This window comes from Crinia signifera, chromosome 11, assembly GCF_055691185.1.
Source record: "Crinia signifera chromosome 11, ASM5569118v1, whole genome shotgun sequence".
NCBI classification, from domain to species: Eukaryota; Metazoa; Chordata; class Amphibia; order Anura; family Myobatrachidae; genus Crinia; species Crinia signifera.
Window position 1 is genome coordinate 53,964,434 of NC_139227.1, and position 27,039 is coordinate 53,991,472.

A 27,039-nucleotide genomic window follows, 5' to 3' on the forward strand; every position below is an offset into this window, starting at 1 on the left:
CCAGAGAAAAACAAGAGGTGGAAGAAATCCCATTAGAGGAAAAAGTCCTGCCAGAGAAAAAGGAAGGTCCCACCAGAGGAAGAAGAACAGCTGGAGGAAGAAGTACTTTCACCAGAGAAAGAAGAACCACTAGAGCAGTGTTTTTTAACCATTGTGCCGTGGCACACTAGTGTGCCTTGAGCTGTTCTCAAGTGTGCCCCCAGATCTAGAGATGCTCAAACCAGTTTACAGCCACCACCAGTTCAACTGTTATTTACTGGTCTCTTCTTTTCATTTAAAGGAATAATGTATTGTATTTGTGTTACCTGTGGGGACCAGTGTGATTGTTTTTTTATATGGGGGCCAATAGGTTGTTTTTTTTCTTGTGGGAGCCAATGTGTTTTGCCCTGTGGGAATCTCATGGTGTGCCTTGGTAATTTTAAAATCTTATTTAGTGTGCCGCAAGGTAAAAAGGTTGAAAATCACTGCACAAGAGGAAGAAACCACAAATTGTCCGAAGTCCCACCAGAGGAAGAGGTACAATTGGAGGAGGAAGTACAACCAGAGAAAGAAGAACCACCAGGGAGGAAGAAGTTCTACCAGTGAAAATAGTCCTGTAGAATTCAACCCCCCCCCCCCCCCCCCCAAAAAAAAAGGATTATGTTTACTACACTGACATAACAAGTCTTTATGAAGAAGATTTAAGAGTAAGTGTTGTTTAAAATGTCCATTTGTCTGTTCAGGTGATGTGAATATTCCAAGTCATCAAAAACACTGGGCAATGATGTGAAAATTGTCCTGCGAGTTAGCCTGAGGCCCTCAGGATTACATCTTGTGGATGGAGTGGAGAAATGGGAGATGAACAGGCAACTGCACTGACATCGGGACATTCCAGGAGAAAGGGATTATGGAGAAGAAAAATTAAACAGTGGAACTTCTACTAACGGGAATGTTCTGCAGGAAGACTTACTGACACAGCACATAAACTACATACAGTGCACATGACAATATAAAGTAACTGTCCATAACATGGGATCTGCCAGGGAAGCAGAGTGTCTACAGTAATACTTCTATGTAACACTGGGACTGTCAGGTGGTTGTAAGGTATGAATAAGAATGTGGCATGTGGGGGACAGGGGTACATCATGGGACCTTTATGTATACAGCACCCAACAAGCCCGTAAACACAATATTTACACTTTACCTGCCCAGAGGTGGGATTGTTCCATCCATAGGTTTTACCGTCACACTATGGATGTAGCCTTCAGAAAAGTGAGAAGATTCACGGAAGGCAAAACTCAAGGTTTTATTCTCATTGTTGATTAAATAGACAGATTCCTCAGCTTCTTGTCCTGTCCACAACATAAGGTGACACTTACCAACCAATCTGAGAATAGTGACAATATAACAGGACACTCAAAAATTCTATATTAATAAATCTGGACGTCGCAGGATAAGATCTACTGGCAGGACCGGCAGGTGGTGGAAAGGCTTAGGTCGTCTTTCTCTTACCAGGTATCAGACCTGTACAGTAAGCGGAAACCACTCTGTATATACTGTATTCCCCCGTAGTGTACAGTACACGGTGATATGTGAGAGACCACTTACCTATCAGCAAAGACCGTAAGTTCAGGTGGGACCTGTCCAGGGCAACAGAGGGCTCAAGGGCTTTACCAACCAGCAGGAAAGGGACAGAAATGTTCTGCTCAGGGATTGTGAAAGACCAAAAAGACTCTGTGATATCCAGAACTTGAGGGATGAACTCAAAGGTGATCTGGAAAAGTTTTAGTGAGAGGTAATTACTTCCCTTAAAGTTTGCAGCCTTCTTCTCCTTACCAGAAGGTCACGCCCCCCCCCTCCCCCTCCTTAATGTGACTGACAGCAGGACCTGGTCCTCTAAGCTTTGTATATATAGTTGTGAAGTTAAAATTGGACCTACCTCCACCTTCTTCCTCGCCTGGATCTCCTCGCGCTCGTTCAGACAACGGAAGGCCAGTGAGTCCTGAACACTTATGGGATCCTCACACGTCCATTGGAAGGAGTAGAAATTATCGGTGGGATTAATGATAGCGAAGGTCCTATAACAAAATAAATAATAATTGACATCTTACCTGCAATCGATGAGCCATATCCTTTATGTACGCAATGGACGGTTATCATACATCGGGGCGATTATCGTCAGACTGAGCATAAACTGCGATCGCAATGTGTATGTACAAGATTGCCGCTGCAATCCCACTCACTCCGATAACTTTGTCGCAAAGTGATTGCCAGGAAGCGGTTGTGTGGAGGTTATTACAGGGAGTGTAAGGGGAGTGGTTAGGATCTACTGCTGCAGCAAGTCTACCTAGCCATAGAACCAACCTTAGCTTCAGTGTCCTCCATAATCGCATATAGTACTTTAATGTGTACAAAATTGCGCCTCATGCACGTACATATTGATGCGCGTATCTGGTGCGCATAAAAAATGTACGTTCATATTTCAACAAGGCCGGAAGCCTCCTAAATAAATTAGAGCTACAGTACCTCTATATGATGTCTCTCAGGGTTACACTGACCTGCTGACTTTAGTCTTTAGTCCCACTGCCGTGAACTCCACAACCCGGGTGTTTGGATCCAAAGTGGTTCCTGAGGGGGCCCCATGGGGTCCGCGTAGCTCCGGGTTGCGTCTGCCATTAGTGATGTAGTCGGAATCCTCCAGCTGAAAGTGGCAGTAGGGCAGGAGACTGCGCCCAGTCACTGAGATACACAGTCTCTCCTCGTCGGGGTGCAGATTGGGGATGCTAGAGGCCAGGGAAAAAAAACATAGGACAAATTACCCCAAAACATAGAATAAGCCCCTATTACCTGCAGAAAAGCAGATCACGTATAGGAAGAAATATTGAGGAAACGTAGGAGCCACAGCGAGATTCCAGCGATTGTGACTACCAACCCGATTTTGCCTTTTAAATGATTGCTGATGCCTGCAGGCCGTGGAATTATTACTGGACATTATCAATAACTAAACCAATGTACTGGAAGAACAGCATTTGGGAAGAGGTCTGCGAGGCACCTGTGAGACATGTTTCCGACACTTCCGTGATTCTGTGTATTTTCCGTACCTGCAGGTCAGACGACCTTCATACGTTGCCACCTCTACGGGAGAAAACTTGATGAGGAATTCCTGGCTCTCGCGGGCTGGGATGACACCGCTGTTTGGCTGCACGCAGAATGGCGATGCCTCCACTCCCAGCGACAGCAGCGATGACACGCTGTCCAGGGGCTCTGCCAATGACATGTACACAAGATTACTCAGTTCTGCACCACATGGAGGCCAGCACCAGCCATTCCGGGTCTGACACTGTGTTCCTGTGATTTGCAGGAGTTACAGTGACTTAACCCATGTGCATATCCCACGTGTGTATGGGGTGTGAGAGCCGTGTTGCCCTGGGGTGTGGTAATGTGAATGCCCCTAGTTACAGCCATGTATTGCTTGACTGAGTAATGGGATATCTGAGAGCTCTGTAGACTTCCTCCTACCCTCAGTGTTGTACATTGCTGGGGAAAAGCCTCCGCCTTTGCTCTGTCCTGTTACATGCACCTGCCAGGAGTACTGCAGCTGCACTGAGCCGGTGTTCTGCATGAGAAACCTGTAGAGAGGATAAGAGAGCGCTAAGCTGCTGAACACTCGCTCACATCTCCTCACACTTGCCTCCTTATCCATCTCTCCTCACACTCGCCCCACCTCTCCTCACTCTCACCCATCTATCCTCACACTCGCCCCTCCTCTCCTTAAACTCACCCCTCCTCATCCATCTCTCCTCACACTCGCCCCTCCTCTACTCCTCTCATAATCACCCTCATCCACCTCTCCTCACACTCGCCCTCCTCATCCAACTCTCCTCATACATGCCCCTCCTCTCCTCACTGTCACCCTCCTCATCCAGCTTTCCTCACACTCGCCCCTCCTCTCTTCACACTAGGCCCCCTCTTCACACTCACCCATCTCTCCTCATACTCACTCCTTCTCATCCATCTTTCCTCACACTCACCCCTCCTCATCCATCTCTACCCTCACACTCGCCCCTCCTCTCTTCACACTAGCCCCCCCTCTCTTCACACTCAAGCTCATCCATCTCTCCTCACACTCACTCCTTCTCATCCATCTTTCCTCACACTCACCCCTCCTCACACTTGGCCATCCTCTCCTCACACTCATACTTCATCTCCTCATACTCACCCTCCTCATCCATCTCTCCTCACACTCACCCTCCTCATCCATCTCTCTTCACACTCACCCTCATCCATCTCTCCTCACAATCACCAATCCTCTCCTCACACTCACCCTCCTCATCCATCTCTTCTCACACTCACCCTCCTCATCCATCTCTCCTCACACTCACACCTCCTCTCCTTACAATCACCCTTCCTCTCCTCAGACTTGCCCCTTCTCTCATCACACTCACCCCCTCCTCCTCTCCCTCAACCCCCTTTTTTCACACTCACCCACCTGTCCTCCCACTCACCTGTACACACGTGTCTGATACAGAAGAGTGTCTCGGAAATGTACTTGTTCAGTAGTGGCACTGTACCGGGCATAGTCCACAGTAGCAGTTACCAGCAGCTCCACCTCCCAGCTACCATCATGGAGGACTGCATGCGCTGGCTCTGGATCTGTCTCTATCACCTGTAGACATAGGTCCATTATGGATATATAACACTAGACAGTACTGTAAGCCTCCTCCTGAAGAACAGCAGTACCTTTATGTCTAAGAGACCCGGAACAAGCACCCTCCACCCCAGAGCTGCTTAGATACCAGGACAGATATTCTTGGGACAGATGTTCTATTAGAGTGTAAGGTATGGGCATCGGGACAGATCTTCTATTGGAGTGTTAAGTATGGGCGTCGTGACAGATCTTCTATTGGAGTGTACGGTATGGGCGTCAGGACAGATCTTCTATTGGAGTGCACGGTATGGGCGTCGGGACAGATCTTCTATTGGAGTGTACGGTATAGGCATCGGGACAGATCTTCTATTGGAGTGTATGGTATGGGCGTCGGGACAGATCTTCTATTGGAGTGTAAAGTATGGGCGTCGTGACAGATCTTCTATTGGAGTGTACGGTATGGGCGTCAGGACAGATCTTCTATTGGAGTGCACAGTATGGGCGTCGGGACAGATCTTCTATTGGAGTGTACGGTATAGGCATCGGGACAGATCTTCTATTGGAGTGTACGGTATGGGCGTCGGGACAGATCTTCTATTGGAGTGTACGGTATGGGCGTCGGGACAGATCTTCTATTGGAGTGTACGGTATGGGCGTCGGGACAGATCTTCTATTGGAGTGTACGGTATGGGCGTCGGGACAGATCTTCTATTGGAGTGTACGGTATGGGCGTCGGGACAGATCTTTTATTGGAGTGTACGGTATGGGCGTCGGGACAGATCTTCTATTGCAGTGTACCGGGACAGATCTTCTATTGGAGTGTACGGTATGGGCATCGGGACAGATCTTCTATTGCAGTGTACGGTATAGGAGCAGGGACAGATCTTCTATTGGAATGTACGGTATGGGCGCCGGGACAGATCGTCTATTGGAGTGCACGGTATGGGAGTCGGGACAGATCTTCTATTGGAATGCATGGTACGGGAGCCGGGACAGATCTTCTATTGGAGTGTACAGTATGGGAGCCGGGACAGATCTTCTATTGGTACTCCCCTCTCCCTCAGGATGCACCTCTGCCCTCTCCCTCAGCATGCGCCTCTGCCCTCTCCCTCAGCATGCGCCTCTGCCTCAGCATGCACATCTGCCCTCTCCCTCAGCATGTGCCTCTGCCCTCTCATTCAGTGTGTGCCTCTCCTCTTTCCCTCAACATAGGCCTTTGCCCTCTCCCTCATGATGCGCCTCTCCCTCAGCATGCGCTTCTCCCCTCAATGTAATAATAAAGGAGCCCTTTATAAATATGTCACCTTCTTCTTGGTAGGGTACTGGCCGGCAGCCGCCTTATCACTGTCCACCCACTTCACTGTCCTCATCCTGTCATCCCAGTCGGCCACTTGGTCTAAGGGCTGCAGGTATGAGATGTGCGACACTTTGCACGTTACCGGAGACTTGTGTAACGCCACGGACACGTCAGACCTCAGGGTGACGGTAACATCTTTTGCACAGCCGGCGTGAATGTGTCCTACCTGTGGGTGAGGAGGTTGTTTATATCACTCTGTTCTGGTGACGGACACCACCATATAATATATACAGTATATTATACCTGGGGAGAGAACTCCAGAGGAGCCTCCAGTGGCCACATAAACCTCATGGCGTCCATCCGGCTGCGATTGGTCATGGTGAAGGTCACCTGATATTGTTGTCCAATGTGGCAGTCCCCAAAGACAATTTTTTCTGTGCGAGTAGCTGTGGAAGCAGTGATACAACACAAACTAGTGACCACTCAAATCTTACAGGCCACACCCATCCTTGACAAGCCACACCTTCACACTGAAAGCCCTAACCCTTCCAGGCTACATATATGACTACCTTCCACAATATCATCTTCCAGCTGTCCCTCCGGGGTACGTATCTCTCCGGGGCTGTGGATGTTATCCAGCGTCAGCTCGTCCTCATAGCCCTCACCCACAAGCTGCACACAGGTCTTCTCATACTGATTATCTAGTACTGACAGGTGCAGAGCGGATTCCCAGCGCCGAGGCTCAGTGGGACAGAACACCAGCTCATACTCTGCAGTGTCCCCAGGATGCAGGATCAGTGAGGCTGTGTGTGCCCGGAGCCCTAACAGATGGGAGGAGGATGAGATATATTTAGCGAGTGAGGATGTGTACACTGTACAGATGTCAAGCTAATCTTCACACCGAAGCCATCACATCCCAGGAATATCAGTCCTCCGAGTGAGTCTATGGTCACGCAGACCAGCCACAGCTGTAGTGACACTGGTGCCATGTTTCTCTATGTCAAAGGTTCTCAAACTCAGTATTTAGGAAATGATTTCTAGGTCTCCTCAAATAATTACAAGTCAAATCTTTTAAAATGTGTCAGTAAGTAATAAGTACACCTTTGTTACTGCTGGGTAACCTTGGAAATGTGTCAGTGAGTGAGTAGTACACCTGTCCACCTGCAGAGTGACCAGAGAAAGGTTTCAGTGAGTAATGAATACACCTGTGCACCTCCTGGGAGACCTGGGATATATGTGGGTAATTAATGAGTACACCTATGCTCCTGCCAGGTGACCTGAGAAATGTGTCAGTGAGTAATTAGTACACGTGCTCCCGTCGAGTGACCTTGGAAATGTGTCAGTGAGTAATAAGTACACCTGTGCACCTGCTGGATGACCGCAAAATGTATCCGTGAGTAATGAATGCACCTGTGTTCCTGCTGGGTGACCTGGGAAATGTGTCAGTGTGTAATGAGTATACCTGTACACCTGCTGGATGACCGGGGAAATGTGTCAGTGAGTAATGAGTACACCTGTGCTAATGCTGGGTGGCCTGGGAAATATGTCAGTGAGTAATGAGTTCACCTGTGCTCTTGCTGGGTGACCTGGGTAATATGTCAGTGAGTAATGAGTTCACCTGTGCTCTTGCTGAGTGACCTGGGTAATATGTCAGTGAGTAATAAGTACACCTGTACTCCTGCTGGGTGACCGGGGAAACATGTCAGTGAGTAATGAGTACACCTGTGCTCCTGCTGGGTGACCTGGGAAATTTGTCAATGAGTATTGAGTACACCTGTGCTCCTGCCGGGTGACCGGGGAAACGTGTCAGTGAGTAATGAATACACCTGTGCTCCTGCTGGGTGACCTGGGAAATGTGTCAGTGAGTAATGAGTACACCTGTGCTCCTGCTGGGTGACCTGGGAAATGTAACAGTGAGTAATGAGGACACCTGTGCTACTGCTGGGTGACCGGGAAAACATGTCAGTGAGCAATGAGTGCACCTGTGCTCCTGCCAGTTGACCTGGGAAATGTATCAGTGAGTAATGAGTTCATCTGTGCTTCTGCCAGGCGATTGGGGAAACGTGTCAGTGAGTAATGAGTTCACCTGTGCTCCTGCTGGATGACTCATTCAGCTTCCTGAGGAAGCTGAACTGCGAAGCGCGTGCCGGCTAGCGGTGCGCAGGCAGACAGCTGTTTATTATTTTTCATACAATGCATTTTGATTGATGTGTATGTCCGTTCTATGTGTTTGGTCCTGAGTCCAGTTTGAGACCCGTGCCCGCGTGCCACTGTGCAATAGTGCTACTCAGAGAGTGTTATTCCCACCACACACCTCTAAGTGCACCTTTGTCCTCTCTGGCAATCAATTCCCCCATAGAATTGTGAATAGAGGGGTATCCAGGTTTATGTGTGAGAACTCTTTAAGACCTGATCCCATTGCTCTGGGCGCAATCTACCTATAAAGCGTCCAGCTACCAGTGTGTGGTCTACACACAAGATCAGTTGACGGGCACGGTGTCAACACTAACGGCAGGACCTTATTTCTATGTGAAAAAAGGAGTTAGAAGAGGTATACTACCCACTCCTACACTGGTACCTATATAGAACACGTGGCAATACCGCAGAAAGTCCAGTGGACCTGCGCTAATTGCACTGTTCTAAGGTCACCTACACACTATACAACCAACAGTGGAGATTTCCTACAATAAGGAAGTCCACACCTGGTTATCACGGACACATATGCATTAAACTCTTTATTGAAACAGAATTTTTCTGCCTGCCACCACAAGTTTTAAATTGGGCACGCAATGCCGATGTTTATGCAACTGAGTGTGAGCATGGATTAACAAACGCACCTCAGTTCTAGCAATAAGAGCATACATATTAGTACAGAGAATACTGTACCTGCACTCCGCTGGCCTAGTTCCACACCCCGGCTGCTGGGTTTAGGCTTCAAACAGAAAACTCGTCCATCTTCAGGTAAATCAATATTCAGCTAAGAGAAAAGTAATTTCATTATATCCAGATTATCAGAAGAGACGTGTCTGTCTGTATCGTATTCCTGTGCTGCTGTACTGGGTTCATTATAATACTCTGTGCTGCATGGTGTTATTATGGAATCGGTACATCTGTCAGACCAGACTTAGGTCTACAGTCAATTAGGTCGACCCCGGAAGGTCGACTGGGCCCAAGGTCGACATGGGTCAAGGTCGACATGGGTCAAGGTCGACATGGGCCAATGTCGACAGTCATTAGGTCGACAGTCATTAGGTCGACATGAGTTTTTCACAGTTTTTTTATCCGAATGGACATGGACATAGTTGGAGTTGAACCGAGTTGAACCGCAGCCCCTAGCATCGCTCGCAATGCTTCGGGCACACTATTTTATTCTCCCACCACGCCCTAGTGGATGGTAGGGCATGAAATACCGCCTGTCGGCACATGTCGGCTCAAAAAGTAGTGAAAAACTCATGTCGACCTAATGACTGTCGACCTAAACCCATGTCGACCTTAAGTCATGTCGACCTTGACCCATGTTGACCTTTAACCCTGTCGACATTGGGGCCAGTCGACCTTCCGGGGTCGACCTAATGACTGTAGACCTAAGTCTGGTCTGACAGATGACAATTTCCCGTTATTATAGACAGGGGCGTCAAGAGGGTGTGTGGGGGGTACTATTTATCTGGGCCTAGGTCTGAAGGTGGGGCACAGTGGGGACCCTACACCTAATATGGGGTACGGGGTCTAGCTATGGACTGTAGCTCTTCTGTAATACACCTAATACAGGGTACTGGTCTAGCTAAGGACTGCAGCTCTTCTGTAGTACATCTATTATGGGGTACGGGTCTAGCTAAGGACTGTAGCTCTTATATAGCACAGCTAATACGGGGTATGGGTCTAGCTAAGGACTGCAGCTCTTCTGAAGTACATCTAATATGGGGTACGGGTCTAGCTAAGGACTGTAGCTCTTCTATAGCACACCTAATATGGGGCACGGGTCTAGCTAAGGACTGCAGCTCTTCTGAAGTACATCTAATATGGGGTACGGATCTAGCTAAGGACTATAGCTCTTCTATAGCACACCTAATATGGGGTACAGGTCTAGCTAAGGACTGCAGCTCTTCTGTAGTACATCTAATACAGGGCACGGGTCTAGCTAAGGACTGTAGCACACCTTATACGGGGTACGGGGTCTAGCTAAGGATTATAGCTCTTCTGTAGCACATCTAAAACGGGGTCCAGGGTCTATATAAGGACTCTTCTGTAGTACAACAAATACGGGGTACGAGATCTAGCTAAGGCCTGTAGTTCTTCTATAGCACATCTAATACGAGGTCTAGTTAAGGACTGCAGCACACCTAATACAGGGTACGAGGTCTAGCTAAGGACTGTAGCACACCTAAGACGGGGTACAGGGTCTAGATAAGGACTGCAGCTCTTCTTTAGTACACCGAATATGGGGTACGGGTCTAGTTAAGGACTGCAGCTCTTCTGTAGCACATCTAATACGGGGTCCGGGGTGTATATAAGGACTGCAACTCTTCTGTCGTACACCAAATACGGGGTACGGGATCTAGCTAAGGCCTGTAGCTCTTCTATAGCTCATTTAATACAGGGTTTAGATAAGGACTGCAGCTCTTCTGCAGCACACCTAATATGGGGTACGAGGTCTAGCTAAGGACTGTAGCACACCTAATACGGAGTACAGGGTCTAGATAAGGACTGCAGCTCTTCTGTAGTACACCTAATATGGGGTACGGGGTCTAGGTAATGACTGCAGCTCTTGTGTAGTACACCTTATACGGAGTACGCGGTCTAGCTAAGGACTGTAGCACACCTAATATGGGGTAGCGGGTCTAGATAAGGACTGCAGTTCTTCTGTAGTACACCTAATACAGGGCACGGGTCTAACTAAGGACTGTAGCTCTTCTGTAGCACATCTAATACGGGGTACAGGGTCTAGCTAAGGACTGTAGCTCTTCTGTAGCACATCTAATATGGGGTACAGGGTCTAGCTAAGGACTGCAGCTCTTCTGCAGTACAACTAATACGGGGTATGGAGTCTAGCTAAGAACTGCAGCTCTTCTGCAGCACACCTTATACAGGGAAAAAGTAGCAGCGCACTCACCTGTGCTGGGATGGAACCCTCATTTTTTAAGATGAGGGGGAGATGTTGGCTCTGGCCAATCAGAAGTCTCTGGAAGAGCAGCACAGGGTTGCCCAGCTTGTTGCGTAATACAGGGCGTAGAATGGTGACCCGGGGAAGGTTGCCTTCTCCACTGATGTCAAAGGTTAAACTCCGGGACTTTAAAAGCAAACTAATCGGGAGGAGAGGAATAAACAAAAAACACATTACCATAGAGGTATTCAGGCCCATACTGTATTTTACTACCACGTGATACAATGTATCCGCATCAGTCATCCAGGGGACCCCAGCCCCTCACTGTGACACCCCATATACAATGTATTAATAACCCAGGGGATCCCTGCACCTCACTGTGACACCCCTATACAATTTATACAATGTATCAGTCACCCAGGGGACCCCAGCACCTCACTGTATAACAGCGTATACAATGTATCTGTCACCCAGGGGACCCCAGCACCTCACTGTATGACAGCGTATACAATGTATCAGTCACCCAGGGGACCCAGACACCTCACTGTATGATAGCGTAAACAATTTATCAGTCACCCAGGGGACCCCAGCACCTGTAGGGCAGCTTATAAAATGTATCAGTAACCCAGGGGACCCCAGCATGTCACTGTATGACAGTGTATACAATGTATCAGTCACCCTGGGGACCCCGGCACCTCACTGTATGACAGCGTATCAGTCACCCAGGGGAACTCAGCACCTCACTGTATGACAGTGTATACAATGTATCAGTCACCCAAGGGACCCCGGCACCTCACTGTATGACAGTGTACACAATGTATCAGTCACCCAGGGGATCCCGGCACCTCACTGTGACACCCCATATACAATGTATCAGTCACATAGATGATGACACTGTGTATTTAAAGGTTTTAGCATCAGTCACTGACACTTTGGGCCTCATTTTGGTTGATATACTCTACTGCATGTACTCGCAGGGCAGCAATGTTTGACTAATGCGCATTTCTGTGCATGTGCTGGGTGCGAACAGGCACGGCGAACTGCAAGTTCTCCATCCCACTAGCACCCAACAATGTGTGCGGGGGCTGTGGGGCGGCAGCGGTGAATAGACGCGCCCATGGGAATGTCCAGCGGTTTATGGGTGTTGCCATGAAACGCTGGCCGTTGTTAGGGAAATGAGGCAGTGACGCATCTACCGGGGGCGGGCAGATGACATCACCGGATGTCAGCTGCTCGCCCTGTCCTCGTACAGGGCGCACACAAAGCTAAGGCATCTGAGAGTGTCTTCGTTGTGCATGCATGTTCCACATAATTCGATGGTTGGCGACCATCGAATGATGTAATCCTCTATCCCTAGGCTGTGAATGGATATTTATGCAAAACATCCATTTGCAGCCGTGCGGGCGGCAATGCGAGCTGCGGGCGAGCAGTACTGCGTATGAACCAGAATAACGACCATTATGGATTGACAGCATTATCTAAGAAGTCTCCCTACTTTGAAATCCCATCCACGTTGGCCTCGAAGATGCACTGGTACGTCTGCATGCCCTGTGGGGTGAAGGTGACTGCGGCAAAGCTGTGGCTGTGGCTTGGGATACTCATACGTGGCGGCTGGACTTCAAAGATATCATTGATTCGAGCTGCAGACTAAAGAGATAAGATGAAATCGGTCATTATTGTGTGTAGCCTGACACCAGAAGAAGCGGGTGTACTCCCTGGTGATAGGAGTCTGCACCATCTCCAGGACTGTAGGAGAGAAGCGGGCGTACTCCCTGGTGATAGGAGTCTGCACCATCTCCAGGACTGTAGGAGAGAAGCGGGCGTACTCCCGGTGATAGGAGTCTGCACCATCTCCAGGACTGTAGGAGAGAAGCGGGCGTACTCCTTGGTGATAGGAGTAGAAAAGACGTCGGTATTGACAGGGGTACCAATCCCTAATGCTTAAACACTCAACACATAGGGCCTTATTCTAGTTCACTCTCTGACAAAATCCTTCTTAGATGGACAAAACCATGTGCACTGCAGGTGGGGCAGATGTTACTTTGAAGTAAAACCTCACCCAATTAGATTTGGGTGAGGTTTTACTTCAAAGTGAGATCTATATTGCAGTGTAAAAATAAAGCAGCCAGTATTTACCCTGCACAGAAACAAAATAAGTCACCCAAATCTCATTCTCTCTGCACATTTTACAACTGCCCCCCTGCAGTGCCCATGTTTTGTCCATCTAAGAAGGATTTTGTCAGAAAGAGTGAACTAGAATAAGGCCCATAGTGTCTGGCGCTGTTCAAAATGGACAGTTGTCAATGCCAGGTGTTCTCTATGGACCTTTTCTTTGGGACCACGCGGACCTTGGTTCTGGTCCCTATATTCATGTAAAGGGATGTTTGTGTCTGATAGTCGAGCTCTCCAACTCTGAGGAATCCTTAGAGGTTTGTACTGAGCTTGCGATCAATCCCTATTTGCACGTAAAAGTATCTTTATACGTCATCTGTTAACATACATCACAAATGGTACATATGGATCAATGTACTGACCTGGGAAACAATCCCTATGTTCACATAAGGGTATCTTTAGACTTGAATCCTTATTTAAATGCAGTAATAGACATCTTTAATCCTCCATTAAAAAAAGGGGGGGGGGGGGTTATTGACAAACTTCCATAAGATAAAACACAAAAAAATACTTTAAAACATATATATGGTTTTCACAAGTAGGACCAGTGACTGCACAGCAGGCTTCCCTCTCCCCCGGACTGAGCGAAGACATAAGTAGCAGACCCCGTTGGAATGGGGGCAAGCGCACTGGATCCTCCTGGTGTCAATGAGTCCTAGTGCCAAGCCGCAAAACACCAATGCGTTTCGGACAGGTTGTTTCCTTCCTCAGGGTGTGTGGCTATATATAGAACAAATATAGAACACATTTTTGCAAATCCACAAAGACCTCAAATCATGGGGATTGGAGAAATACAAATAACTTCGAACCTGCAAGCCATAAGGAGAATTTTTTGGACCAGCGAACCCCAAGCAGACATGCCAGGTGACTAATATTGAGCAGGACCTCAAAAACAAAAAGAAATATAGGGGCAAAAGGGCGGGTAGAAACACCCACCCTGGTAAAAAGAACAATTAAAATAAAGGAAGGAGATAATGATAACACTATCTACTAATGAGGAGAGACCCATTACGATCAAGCCCATACAAGAAAAAGCCCAAACTGGGTGATAAGGATGAAGTTAATGTACTAGAAAAAGGCTTATTTGCTCTGTCCAATCGTGCTGATGACTTTGAGGTCTTTGTGGATTTGCAAACATTTGTTCGGAGGCTAGCCCTGAAAAGGTTTTTTGGGGAAATGGATAAACAAACTATAGAAATACCTGGAGAGGAAACATATTCAGTTTTTCAAAAGAATCAACATTTTATCCCGCCCACAAGAAGGGATGCTATGTTGAGACTTTAGAACATTTGGTTAAAGAATATTTGGACAAATTAGAACTTAAACCAATTAAAAAAATGAATTTATCTAAGGGAAAAATACAGGCTATAAAAACCCTAAAAGACAACAAAAATATGGTAGTAAAAGCCCACCGATAAGGGCGCGAGTATCGTCATCCTTAATATAGAAGATTATAAAATTATAATATAGAATATTTAAACAACTGTCTGAAAAGAAAACATAAAAATCTAAGATGTGACCCTACTACTAAACTTCAACTGAAACTTGAAACTTTTTTAAATTTGTAAACATCTACAGGAGTTATTTCTAAATTGGATGCAAAATATATATAAATTGTGTCTCTCACTATACCGGTAGTATATATACAGGGCGGGTATCCCGTATCCGGGCATCCCGTATCCGAATTATTCCAAAAACCGTGTTTTTTTGGAATAATTCAAATTCCCCCGCCCCCCCTAACCATTTTTTTAATACTTACCAAGTCCTCCGGCGTCCATAGCAGGCCTTCAGCATCCTCTCCGGCGTCTCCAGAGGTCCCAGGAGTGCTTTGCGCGAGTGCGCGCGCGCCGGTGACGGCACCGGCGCGCCTGGGAACTTGCGCAAAGCACTCCTGGGACCACTGGAGACGGTGCTGGTGGCCTGCCGTGGACGCCGGAGGACTCCATGGACGCCGAGGGACCATCGGGGACCCACCAGGGGCAGGTAAGTATGGCTAAAAAAAATTATTCCAAAAACCGGAATATTCCCTTATCCGGAATGCTCGTGGTCCCGAGCATTTCGGATAAGGGATACTCAACCTGTACTACCTAAAATACACAAATGTAAGGATAACCCCCCCCCCCAGGGCGCTCGATTGTAGCGGGTACTAACTTGGTTTTATCTAATTTGTCGCACTTTGTAGATGTGCATCTCGTACTACTAATCCACAAGACACGTTCTTACCTCAAGAATACCATTGCTGTACTCAAAGAGATAGATGTGATTTAATGGCAACCTGAATATAAACTACAGTATTAATGTGTGATGTGACATCACTGTATTGATCATGTGCTGGGACTCAAAGCAATATTTTACTTTCTGGATAAAGATAATCTGGTACTTATGTAGTACCAGGGTGCCCAATTAACATACGTACGCTAGCGTAAGGAAATCGCATTGCATCGCACAGCCCGTTTTAGTGCCATGCGATGTGTGCGATGCGATCTCAGTAGTTAATATGGTATGGACGTTTGCCAGATATCGTAGCTGTGCTTTCAGAATAAGCGTAAGCTACGCAAATAGAATAGTCAGTCAGAACTTGTGTAAGTGTTCCCGGTCTCTGTCAGATTCAGGGCCTTATTCAGATCTGAGCTCAGTACAAATTTGTTTGGAAAACGGGCAAAACCATGTGCACTGCAGGAGGAGCAGATGTAACCTGTATAGAGAGAGTAAAGGGCCCCATACATCAGCAATTAATTGTGACAATTTTCAGATATGGAGATGATTGCCACAATTAATTTTAGATGTGTGGGCTCCCCCTTTTGGCAATCCCAATCACAATCGCCAATCGATTGCTTAATCAGGTTTTTAAACATGTTTAATAATCTGGTATTATCTGCAGATCTTTTTTAGATGTGTGGGCATTCCCAATTAGTTTTCTTCATCTATTTACATTATGAACAGCTGAAATGACAATCGATTGGGGCAATTTCCAGATATGAAGATGCAATCTTTAGATGGAAAAATCTGCCGATCACTGAAAAAATCTGTAATGTGTGGGCAAAGTCGGATAGATCTGAAAATCCATTTATCTGGCCAAAATATCCCAAAATCTGAAAATCCATAAATTGTGATTGCTGATGTATGGGGCCCATTATGGGCCCCATACATCAGCAATCACAATTTATGGATTTTCAGATATAGGGATATTTTGGCCAGATAAATGGATTTTACAATCTGACTTTGCCCACACATTACAGATTTATTTCAGTGATCGGCAGATTTTTCCATCTTCATATCTGGAAATTGCATCTTCATATCTGGAAATTGCCCCAATCGATTGTCATTTCAGCTGTTCATAATGTAAATACATGAAGACGACGAATTGGGAATGCCCACACATATAAAAAAGATCTGCAGATAATACCAGATTATTAAACATGTTTAAAAACCTGATTAAGCAATCGATTGGCGATTGTGATTGGGATTGCCAAAAGGGGGAGCCCACACATCTAAAATTAAAGGGCCCCATACATCAGCAATTAATTGTGACAATTTTCAGATATGGAGATGATTGCCACAATTAATTTTAGATGTGTGGGCTCCCCCTTTTGGCAATCCCAATCACAATCGCCAATCGATTGCTTAATCAGGTTTTTAAACATGTTTAATAATCTGGTATTATCTGCAGATCTTTTTTAGATGTGTGGGCATTCCCAATTAGTTTTCTTCATCTATTTACATTATGAACAGCTGAAATGACAATCGATTGGGGCAATTTCCAGATATGAAGATGCAATCTTTAGATGGAAAAATCTGCCGATCACTGAAAAAATCTGTAATGTGTGGGCAAAGTCGGATAGATCTGAAAATCCATTTATCTGGCCAAAATATCCCAAAATCTGAAAATCCATAAATTGTGATTGCTGATGTATGGGGCCCATAATTGTGGCAATCATCTCCATATCTGAAAATTGTCACAATTAATTGCTGATGTATGGGGCCCTTTAGCTTTGGGTGAGTTATTTTGTTTCTGTGCAGGGTAAATACTGGCTGCATTATTTTTACACTGCAATTTTGATTTCAGTTTCAGCACACCCCACCCAAATTTAACACTCTTTGCTCCGGTTACATCTGCTCCTCCTGCAGTGCACATGGTTTTGCCCATTTTCCAAACAAATTTGTACTGAGCTCAGATCTGAATAAGGCCCTCAGTCTGAGTTGAATAACTGACAATGATGGCTGCATCAGGGAGAGCTGAGAATGCGACAGAGGTGGCAGGTGAATCAGTCACCATGTTCACCTTGCCAAATACAGGGGAGGAGGCTGTAATGTTTTTCCAGCGCCACCAGTTGCTGCTAGTCATTTAAAATTGTAAGAACGGGCACCTGATGCGGCTATCCCTGAAGGAAAGCATGTGGCACTGCCACATTAAGGCCTGCCGCAAAAAGGTGAGCCTCAGAGCGGCACACTGGTTCCCGGGGTGCCGTTTACCCTTCCTCACACTTGTCCACATTATCTATTCCTGGGCGGAGGAGATGACAAGTGTGGCGTATTGTGACCCGGAACTGCACATATCTATCAAAACTGCAGTGCAGTACAACGGCTTGATGCGGGAGGCATGCACTATGGACTTAATTTCCCAGCCCCAGAGGCAAAATGGTGGTCCCGGCATGGTGGTCGAAGTGGATGAAAGCCTCTTCGTGAAGCGTAAAAATCATGTGCCTTAGCAGTGGATTTTTGGAGGGATTTGCAGGGAGACCGGTGCCTGCTTTGTTACTACAGTTGAGAAGAGAAATGCCAGTATGTTGATGGCCGCCATCAATGATTTTGTTGCTCCTGGATAGATGATCTATTCGGATTGTTAGAGGGCCTACAACATGGAGCAGCTTCAGCAGGCAGGATATGAGCATGCGCGTGTCAACCATCGATTTAACATTGTGGACCCTGAGTCAGCGGGTAACACGCAAAACATTGAGCAGATGTGGGGGGCATGTAAATGGCGAAACAAGCGCCAAAGAGGCACGTCCCGCAAAAAATTGGAGTCGTACCTGGAAGAGTTCATGTGGAGGAAGACTCTGGGCGCTACTAATGCCTTTCGCCGCATTCTCCATGCTCTGACGCTGCTTCCCAAGGCAAATGCACTGCCTTCATAGTGACTCTATTATTGTTCTTTTTTTTTCTTCATTAATTATCATTATTCTTGTTGTTTCACTGGATTTCTGTTTATAAATGTAATTGATGAATGTGTTATCTTTATTAGTAATTATTAAGTAAATGTAAAGTTCATCGTTAACACATGTCCTCATTACTGTGTCAGATGTATGGTATGGCAGGTGGGAAGATGTTCCTAAGACCCCCCCCCCCACTATCCACGGCACCCCGAAGCGTGGCGAGCGGCGTCGGAAAGCGCCCTCCCGTCCTTTGTCCTTTTCATACCCCCACTATCGACGTTGGCATGGAGTTGATGTTATATAGTGTGGCGAGCGCAGCGAGCCCCGCGCGGGGACGCGGAATACATGTAACGTAATCCGCGTCCGCTCGCCGCGCTTCGGGCTCGCCATACTATATAAAATCAACTAAATGCCGACGTGGATAGTGGGGGTATGAAAAGGTCGGGAGGACGCGTTCCGCCGCTCGCCACGCTTCGGGGTGCCGTGGATAGTGGGGGGTGCATAAAAATCACATTGCATGTCATTGCAGTGTAGTAAAGTTAAAGACTTGCGCCCAGCTATGCCAACCTCTTCATGGCATGGTGGGAGGACCATTTTGTATGGAAGGGGCATCAGTTCGGTGCAAGTCGAGTGTCCTGGTGTAGGTATATAAACGACGCTTGGTTTATATGGAAGGTAGATGATCTATCCCTGTCCAAATTCGGTGTCACGGCCGCTGCTAAGACGCGCCGCTCACCTGTTCATCTCCGGCGGCGGGGCCTGTGAGCCATCCGTCCGGGTGCAGGACGGGGAGCGCGGCGTCTGGGTCTCCCGGCCGCGACCATCTTCCTGGGGCCTGTGGCATGTGCATCCAGCACGGGAACCAGCCAAGGTGGTTTGTCTCCAATCCATGCGCCGCCATGTTGTTGTAGTCAGCCAATGTTCCGGGTCCCCAGTTCAGCTCCTCCAATCATGATCTGCCCTGGGGGATAAAGCAGAGCCCTCTGGGGCATACAATGGCCAGTGCTTTGTTGTCAATCCCTTGGGAGGAAGCTTCAGCCTAAGCTCCTGCCCTTGCTCTGTGAAGTCCTTGATTCCACTTGCCTGCAGTCCACACCTGTATCTTGTATTCGTTATCTTTCAATCCGCACCTGTTACCTGGATCCTTGCATTTGCATTCTGCCTCCAGTCCTCACAGTTCAACACCTGTTTCCTGGACTTTGCAATTGCATCCTGCTTCCAGCTCTCTCAGGTTTGCTCCAGTCGTCTCCACTCCTGCTGTCAACCAGCCGCACCTGCTGCCAGCCCTCCGTGCCTGTTGACACATCTCCACTCCTGCTGTCGACCAGCTGCACCTGCCACCAGCCCTCCGTGCCTGTTGACACATCTTCACTCCTGCTGTCGACCAGCTGCACCTGCTGCCAGCCCTCCGTGCCTGTTGACACATCTCCACTCCTGCTGTCGACCAGCTGCACCTGCTGCCAGCCCTCTGTGCCTGTTGACACACCTCCACTCCTGCTGCTGACCAGCTGCACCTGCTGCCAGCCCTCCGTGCCTGTTGACACATCTCCACTCCTGCTGTCGACCAGCTGCACCTGCTGCCAGCCCTCCGTGCCTGTTGACACGTCTCCACTCCTGCTGTCGACCAGCTGCACCCGCTGGCGGTCATCCGTGCCTGCTGACACTTCTCCAATCCAGCTGTCGGCCATCTGCACCTGCTGCCAGTCCTCTGTGCCTGTTGACATGTCTCCACCCCTGTTGTCGACCAGCTGCACCCGCTGTCGGTCATCCGTGCCTGCTGACACTTCTCCACTCCAGCTGTCGGCCATCTGCACCTGCTGCCAGTCATCGGTGTCCGTTGACACTTAACCTCCGCTGCTATCTGCCGACCGCACCTGCGGTCAGCCTCAGTATCCATCTCGGTAATCTGACAGAGACTCTTGGACATTCCCTGTTATTGTGGACTTTCCCTTGTTGCCCAGGTATTCCACTGGGTTCTTCCTACTGCAGTTTCCCTATATGGTCTTGCCTTCCAGTGTTGGTGCTACAATAAAGAGTTATATTAAACCTGCTGTTCTCCAGTCTCCTTCAAGCCGTGAACCGCCGACCTCCAGGCCTCAGACAGATCCACAAGGTACCCCTAGCGTGAAATTCGGTGAACATCTTAACAATAATGAATATAATATTAAACTCACCTTCCAAATCAGTAGTGAATCAGTGGATTTTTTGGAACTAACAATGTATGTTGATGGTAATCGTCTGAAAACTCAGGTTACTAAGGTTATGGAATGCAACTCATATCGATGCAAAGAGTAATCACCACTCAAAAGCATACCAATGAGCCAGTTTTGCCGCATACACAGAAATTGTACGTATCTGCAAAAATATGATGAACAAGCAGAGAGACTGAATGCACAATTTAAATGCAAGGGGTATGATAATGAATCCAGTAAAACTGCTAGATTAAAAGGCAGATCTACAGATAGGAAGATGATATTGGGAAAGACGGATAAAAATCCTAAGGTAAAAAATGACATTGGAGTCCGATTTATCACTAAATTCAATAGTCAACATAAACAAATCGAAAAAAATCATAAGAAAACACTGGAGCGTCCTACCGGGTGATCCAACCCTTAGGGAATATATTAAGGAGATTCCTCGGTTCATATATAGGAAAGATAAGAACCTTAAGGACCAAATCGTAGCGCCATTAATATACCAGTTCCACCCAATTTCGTTAAATCTCTTTATGATTTTTAACAATATTTTCTTAGTTAGAACTTATTCTGATGTTATGTTAATATGTTCTTTTTCTTCTTATTTTATATATTGTGGATATGAATAAATGTATATCATGGTTAAAAGTCATCAAGTCCGAAAACAAATAGTTAAGGCATTCCATTTACTTAATGAGCGCCACTATTCCTGACCCTGAAGAACTGGAAAATCATACAAGTCTGTTGAGGCCGCAGTGGAACACATAGAGCAGGCATGTCCAAACTGTGGCCCTCCAGCTGCTGTGAAACTACACATCCCAGCATGCCTTGCCATAGTTTTAGAATTCCCTAATAACAAAACTGTGGCAAGGCATGATGGGACTTGTAGTTTCACAACAGCTGGAGGGCCATAGTTTGGACATGCCTGGCATAGAGCATATGGTGGAATGCATATGCATTCCAAATGCGCGGAAGTTACCTCAGCGGACACTTTTGGTGATGCACTTTAGCTGGAGATCTGTAATGCCTAAAACAGAGTTATGTGGCCATATAGGACTCCATCATTTACACTGATTTAATTCATTTATGTACAGTATTTATTGTTTAAGTGTGGATTATGCTTATTTGTATGTATATTAATTGTTTTTTTCTGAAAGTGTAAAATAAATTTTAGGTTATTTACCAATGTTTGTTCATACCTGGTTTTTCATGTGGCTGGTACCACATGTCAGGGATTGGGGTATAAATCTAAGATACAGAGGAGAGTCACATACCCTGAGTGTTTTGCGGTTTGTCACTAGGATGGATTGACCGTGGGAGGATCCAGTACGCTTTTCCCCCTTTCCAACGGGGTCTGCTACTTATGTCTTCAGCTCAGTCCAGGGGAGAGGGAAGCCTGCTGTGAAGTCACTGTCTATTTGTTTTAAAGTAATTTTTTTATGTTTTATCTTATGGAAATTTGTCAATAAACCCCCCCCCCCCCCCCCCTTTTTTTTTACGGAGGATTGAAGATATCTATTTGAATAAGGATTCAAGTCTAAAGATACCCTTATGTGAACATATGAATTGTTTCCCAGGTCAGTACATTGATCCGTATGTACCATTTGTGATGTGTGTTAACAGATGAAGCATAAAGATACTTTTACATGCAAATATGGATTGTTCACAAGGTCAGTACAAACCTTTAAGTAGTAGTATATCTTTAAGTTGGAGAGATATACTGTCAGACACAAAGATACCTTTCCATGAATATAGGGACCAGAATCAAGGTCAGTGTGGTCCCAAAGAGAGGTCCATAGAGAACACCTGACATTGACAGCTGTCCATTATAAACAGTGCCGGAGGGATCCCACTATGTATTGAGTCCCTGGTGATAGGAGTCTGCACCGACAGTGATAGGAGTCACTAGCATCTGCACAAACACCAGGACTGTAAGAGAGAAGAGGGCGTACTCCCCGGTGTTAGGAGTCACCGACATCTGCAACGACACTAGGACTGTAGGAGAGAAGCGGACGTACCCCCCAGTGATAGAAGTCAACGGCATCTGCCCTGATACCAGGCATGTAGAAGAGAAGCGGTGGTACTCCCCGGTGATAGGGGTCAACGGCACCTGCGCTGACACCAGAACTGTAGGAGAGAAGCGGACGTACTCCCCAGTGATAGGAGTCACCAGCATCTGTGCTGACACCAGGACTGAAGGAGAGAATCGGTCGTACTCCTCCCCCCCCCCCCCCCCCCGGTGATAGGAGTTACTGGCATTTGCACTGACACCAGGATTGTAGGAGAGAAGTGGATGTACTCCCCAGTGATAGGAGTCACCAGCATCTTCGCTGACACCAGGACTGTAGGAGAGAAGCGGACTTACTCCCCGGTGATAGGAGTCACCAGCATCTGCGCTGACACCAGGACTGAAGGAGAGAAGCGGATGTACTCCCCGGTGATAGGAGTCACTGGCATATACACCGACACCAGGATTGTAGGAGAGAAGCGGACGTACTCCCCAGTTATAGGAGTCACCAGCATCTGCGCTGACACCAGGACTGTAGGAGAGAAGCGGACTTACTCCCCGGTGATAGGAGTCACCAGCATCTGCGCTGACACCAGGACTGAAGGAGAGAAGCGTATGTACTCCCCGGTGATAGGAGTCACTGGGATCTGCACCGACACCAGGATTGTAGGAGAGAAGCGGACATACTCCCCGGTGATAGGCGTTACTGGCATCTGCGCTGACACCAGGACTGTAGGAGAGCAGTGGACATACTCCCCAGTGATAGGAGTCACCTTCATATGCACCGACACCAAGAATGTAGGAGAGAAGCGGACGTACTCCCCGGTGATAGGAGTAACCAGCATCTGCGCTGACACCAGGACTGTAGGAGAGATGCGGACATACTCCCCAGTGATAGGAGTTACTGGCATCTGCGCTGATACCAGGACTGTAGGAGAGAAGTGGACATACTCCCCCGGTGATAGGAGTCACCGTCATATGCACCGACACCAGGATTGTAGGAGAGAAGCGGACGTACTCCCTGGTGATAGGAGTCACCAGCATCTGCGCTGACACCAGGACTGAAGGAGAGAAGCGTATGTACTCCCCGGTGATAGGAGTCACTGGCATCTGCACCGACACCAGGATTGTAGGAGAGAAGCGGACATACTCCCCGTGATAGGCGTTACTGGCATCTGCGCTGACACCAGGACTGTAGGAGAGCAGTGTACATACTCCCCAGTGATAGGAGTCACCTTCATATGCACCGACACCAAGAATGTAGGAGAGAAGCGGACATACTCCCCGGTGATAGGAGTAACCAGCATCTGCGCTGACACCAGGACTGTAGGAGAGATGCGGACATACTCCCCGGTGATAGGAGTTACTGGCATCTGCGCTGATACCAGGACTGTAGGAGAGAAGTGGACATACTCCCCCAGTGATAGGAGTCACCGTCATATGCACCGACACCAGGATTGTAGGAGAGAAGCGGACGTACTCCCCGGTGATAGGAGTCACCAGCATCTGCGCTGACACCAGGACTGTAGGAGAGAAGGCAACATACTCCCTGGTGATAGGAGTTACTGGCATATGCGCTGACACCAGGACTGCAGGAGAGAAGTGGACATACTCCCCAGTGATAGGAGTCACCGTCATATGCACCGACACCAGGAATGTAGGAGAGAAGCGGATGTACTCCCCGGTGATAGGAGTCACCGTCATCTGCACCGACACCAGGAATTTAGGAGAGAAGCGGACGTACTCCTCGGTGATCAGATTCACCGGCATCTGTGCTGACACCAGGATTGTAGGAAAGAAGCGGACGTACTTCCCGGTGATAGGCATCACCAGTGCCAACACCAGGACTATTGGAGAGAAGCGGACTTACTGACTGGTGATAGCAGTCACCAGCATCTGTACCGACACCAGGACTGTGGGAAAGAAGTGGAATTGCTCCACAGTGGTGTCAGCGTTTCCACCTGTACAGTACTGTATGTTACACCCATTGGCTGTTTGCTCTGATGCACGGCTGTACCCTATAACTGAGACATAGATTAATAATGGAGTATACTGTTGTGGCTATCACATTTGCTGGTGAACCGTTCTGTACCTTACTAGACAGTGGTCTGACCGTTAGCATCACATCACAGGGAACCTTCCCAGTGTTGAGGATCTTAAAGCGAGCTGAGGATGTCTGTCCGACGATGTTGTTCCAGAACAAGAAACGGTTCTCCTCTATAAGGTAAATCCCACCAGCCTGGATGGGGGGCAGACACTGCAGAATTCTGCCATTGGGTACAATGCGGTGCTCTTCAAATATACTGGTGATGTCATCTGTGTCAAACCCTAGGAGAAAGGACGAGTTATAGCCACATGTACTGTAGGAGCAGAAGGGTACATCTCACCCATGTTCCCACATCTCATTCCAGCACTTACCGGAGGTGCAGGCTTCGGTGACAAGACGGAGTGGAACACCAGCAGGGCTGTCTTTAAGATTACGATCAGAAATGTCTATGGCCAGGAATTCCTCACTCTTCCCCAGCTGCTCAGCAAAACACTCCACGGATATGATCTGTGCACCGCCAGGTGGGAGGCTGCCAAAGCCAGGAGACACAGTGAATGTGCCCAGTGCAAAGCGCGCCTAAGAAACGCACAAAGGGGTCTCATAACTCACATGGTAGTTCACAAACACACATATTGTGCCACAAGGCATGGGATTCCATGGGGCTGGCGCTAGGTATCTATAAGAGAACAAGCCACAGTACCAGCAACTCACCGGCACGCTTGTATCTAATGTATCTATAGCATACACAACTCTAACCATGATGGCGTTAGATCTCCTTCCTTACTATGTATCTATGATATACTCATGGTGTCCACAAAGCTGCACTACATACAGTAGAAGCAGCAGTGCTGCACCCACTACCTGCGCAGATGTGCTTGTCTCCTTCAGCTGGGAATCCGAACGCTTCACTTTGCTCATGGCGACAGATCTACTGGATCCTGAGCCATCTTGGGAACGAGTCCTCTTTATTGCATAAATCGGCCTGTAAGACAGTCATACATTCAGTTTTACGTCACACACAGAATCGGGCCAACACCAGAGAGAGAGGCTTGAATCCCTACTTCATTCAGCAGTGATTAATTATCATCTGGAACACAAAAGAGACTCCAGGGCTCCAACAGCTGGTAACATGGTGTGCCAGTTATACATCCAAAACGTGGCTGGGAACCTACAGTGTGCGATATACGTCCAAGATGTGGCTGGGAACCTACAGTGTGCAATATACATCCAAAACGGGGCTGGGAGCTTACAGTGTCAGATATACATCAGAAATGTGGCTGGAAATCTACAGTGTGCGATATACATCAGAGATGTGGCTGGGAACCTACAGTGTGCGATATACATCAGAGACATGGCTGGGAACCTACAGTGTGAGATATACACAGAGGCATGGCTGGGAACTTACAGTGTGCAATATACATACAAATGTGGCTGGGAACCTACAGTGTGAGATATACATCAGAGGCATGGCTGGGAACTTACAGTGTGCAAAATACATACAAAATGTGGATGGGAAACTACAGTGTGAGATATACATAAGAAACGTGGCTGGAAACCTACAGTGTGCGATACACATCTCAAACGTGGCTGGGAACCTACAGTGTGCGATATACATACGAAACATGGCTGGGAACCTAGAGTGTGAGATATACATCAGAAACGTGGCTGGGAACCTACAGTGTGAGATATACATCAGAGATGTGGCTGGGAACCTACAGCATGTGATAGATATATGAAACGTGGCTGGGAACCTACAGTGTGCGATACACATCCGAAATGTAGCTGGGAACCTACAGTGTGAGATATACATCAGAGACGTGGCTGGGAACCTACTCTGTGCGATATACATCAGAGACGTGGCTGGGAACCTACTCTGTGCGATATACATCAGAGACGTGGCTGGGAACTTACAGTGTAAGATATATATACGAAACATGGCTGGGAACCTACAGTGTGAGATATACATCAGAAAGGTGGCTGGGAACCTACGGTGTGAGATATACATATTGTAGAATGGAATATATAGGTGTACACTCCTTGGCCCCCATGCAAACAGATGCCCCTCTTACCCCTTCTTGGCCGGTGGAAGAATCGCTTCAGGGATCATCTTGCTGATGCTGTACCGGAACTCCAGCAGACCGCAGTTCTCCAAAGTGAAGGAACACAACTTGCGGCTTCCAAGCAACATGGCACCAAAGTTAACATCAGTGGATGAGGGCAGGCGGTATTTGGAATATGCGGAAGTGACAGATACCCGGATCGGGATACTCGCTATCATCTCACCGTCCTCAGACAGGTTGGGCTCAATAACCTGCAGAGAGGACACAGAGCACAACACAAACCAGTGGTTTCATGAGTGAAACTAGGACACACTACCACAGCTCTGTGGTATATGCTGGTGCTATATACATCACTGCCATGGCTCTATGGTATGTGCTA

General features: G+C 47.5%; 1 protein-coding gene across 5 annotated transcripts in view; it reads right to left on the reverse strand.

Moving 5' to 3' along the window:
• Window positions 1–27,039, reverse strand: part of HYDIN (HYDIN axonemal central pair apparatus protein) — a 464,418-nt gene that overhangs the window by 61,123 nt on the left and 376,256 nt on the right. For all 5 annotated transcript variants that reach the window (XM_083165003.1, XM_083165004.1, XM_083165002.1 and 2 more), the window contains 17 exons: window positions 26,670–26,911; window positions 25,462–25,582; window positions 24,972–25,176; window positions 24,646–24,881; window positions 12,521–12,672; window positions 11,035–11,224; window positions 8,811–8,901; window positions 6,494–6,745; window positions 6,228–6,370; window positions 5,932–6,150; window positions 4,485–4,645; window positions 3,499–3,608; window positions 3,081–3,243; window positions 2,538–2,762; window positions 1,919–2,057; window positions 1,588–1,753; window positions 1,184–1,331 (listed from right to left, as the gene is read on the reverse strand). In XM_083165003.1, the coding sequence (XP_083021129.1) occupies window positions 1,184–1,331; window positions 1,588–1,753; window positions 1,919–2,057; window positions 2,538–2,762; window positions 3,081–3,243; window positions 3,499–3,608; window positions 4,485–4,645; window positions 5,932–6,150; window positions 6,228–6,370; window positions 6,494–6,745; window positions 8,811–8,901; window positions 11,035–11,224; window positions 12,521–12,672; window positions 24,646–24,881; window positions 24,972–25,176; window positions 25,462–25,582; window positions 26,670–26,911 (2,963 nt within the window). The remainder of the gene's footprint in view (window positions 1–1,183; window positions 1,332–1,587; window positions 1,754–1,918; window positions 2,058–2,537; window positions 2,763–3,080; window positions 3,244–3,498; window positions 3,609–4,484; window positions 4,646–5,931; window positions 6,151–6,227; window positions 6,371–6,493; window positions 6,746–8,810; window positions 8,902–11,034; window positions 11,225–12,520; window positions 12,673–24,645; window positions 24,882–24,971; window positions 25,177–25,461; window positions 25,583–26,669; window positions 26,912–27,039) is intronic.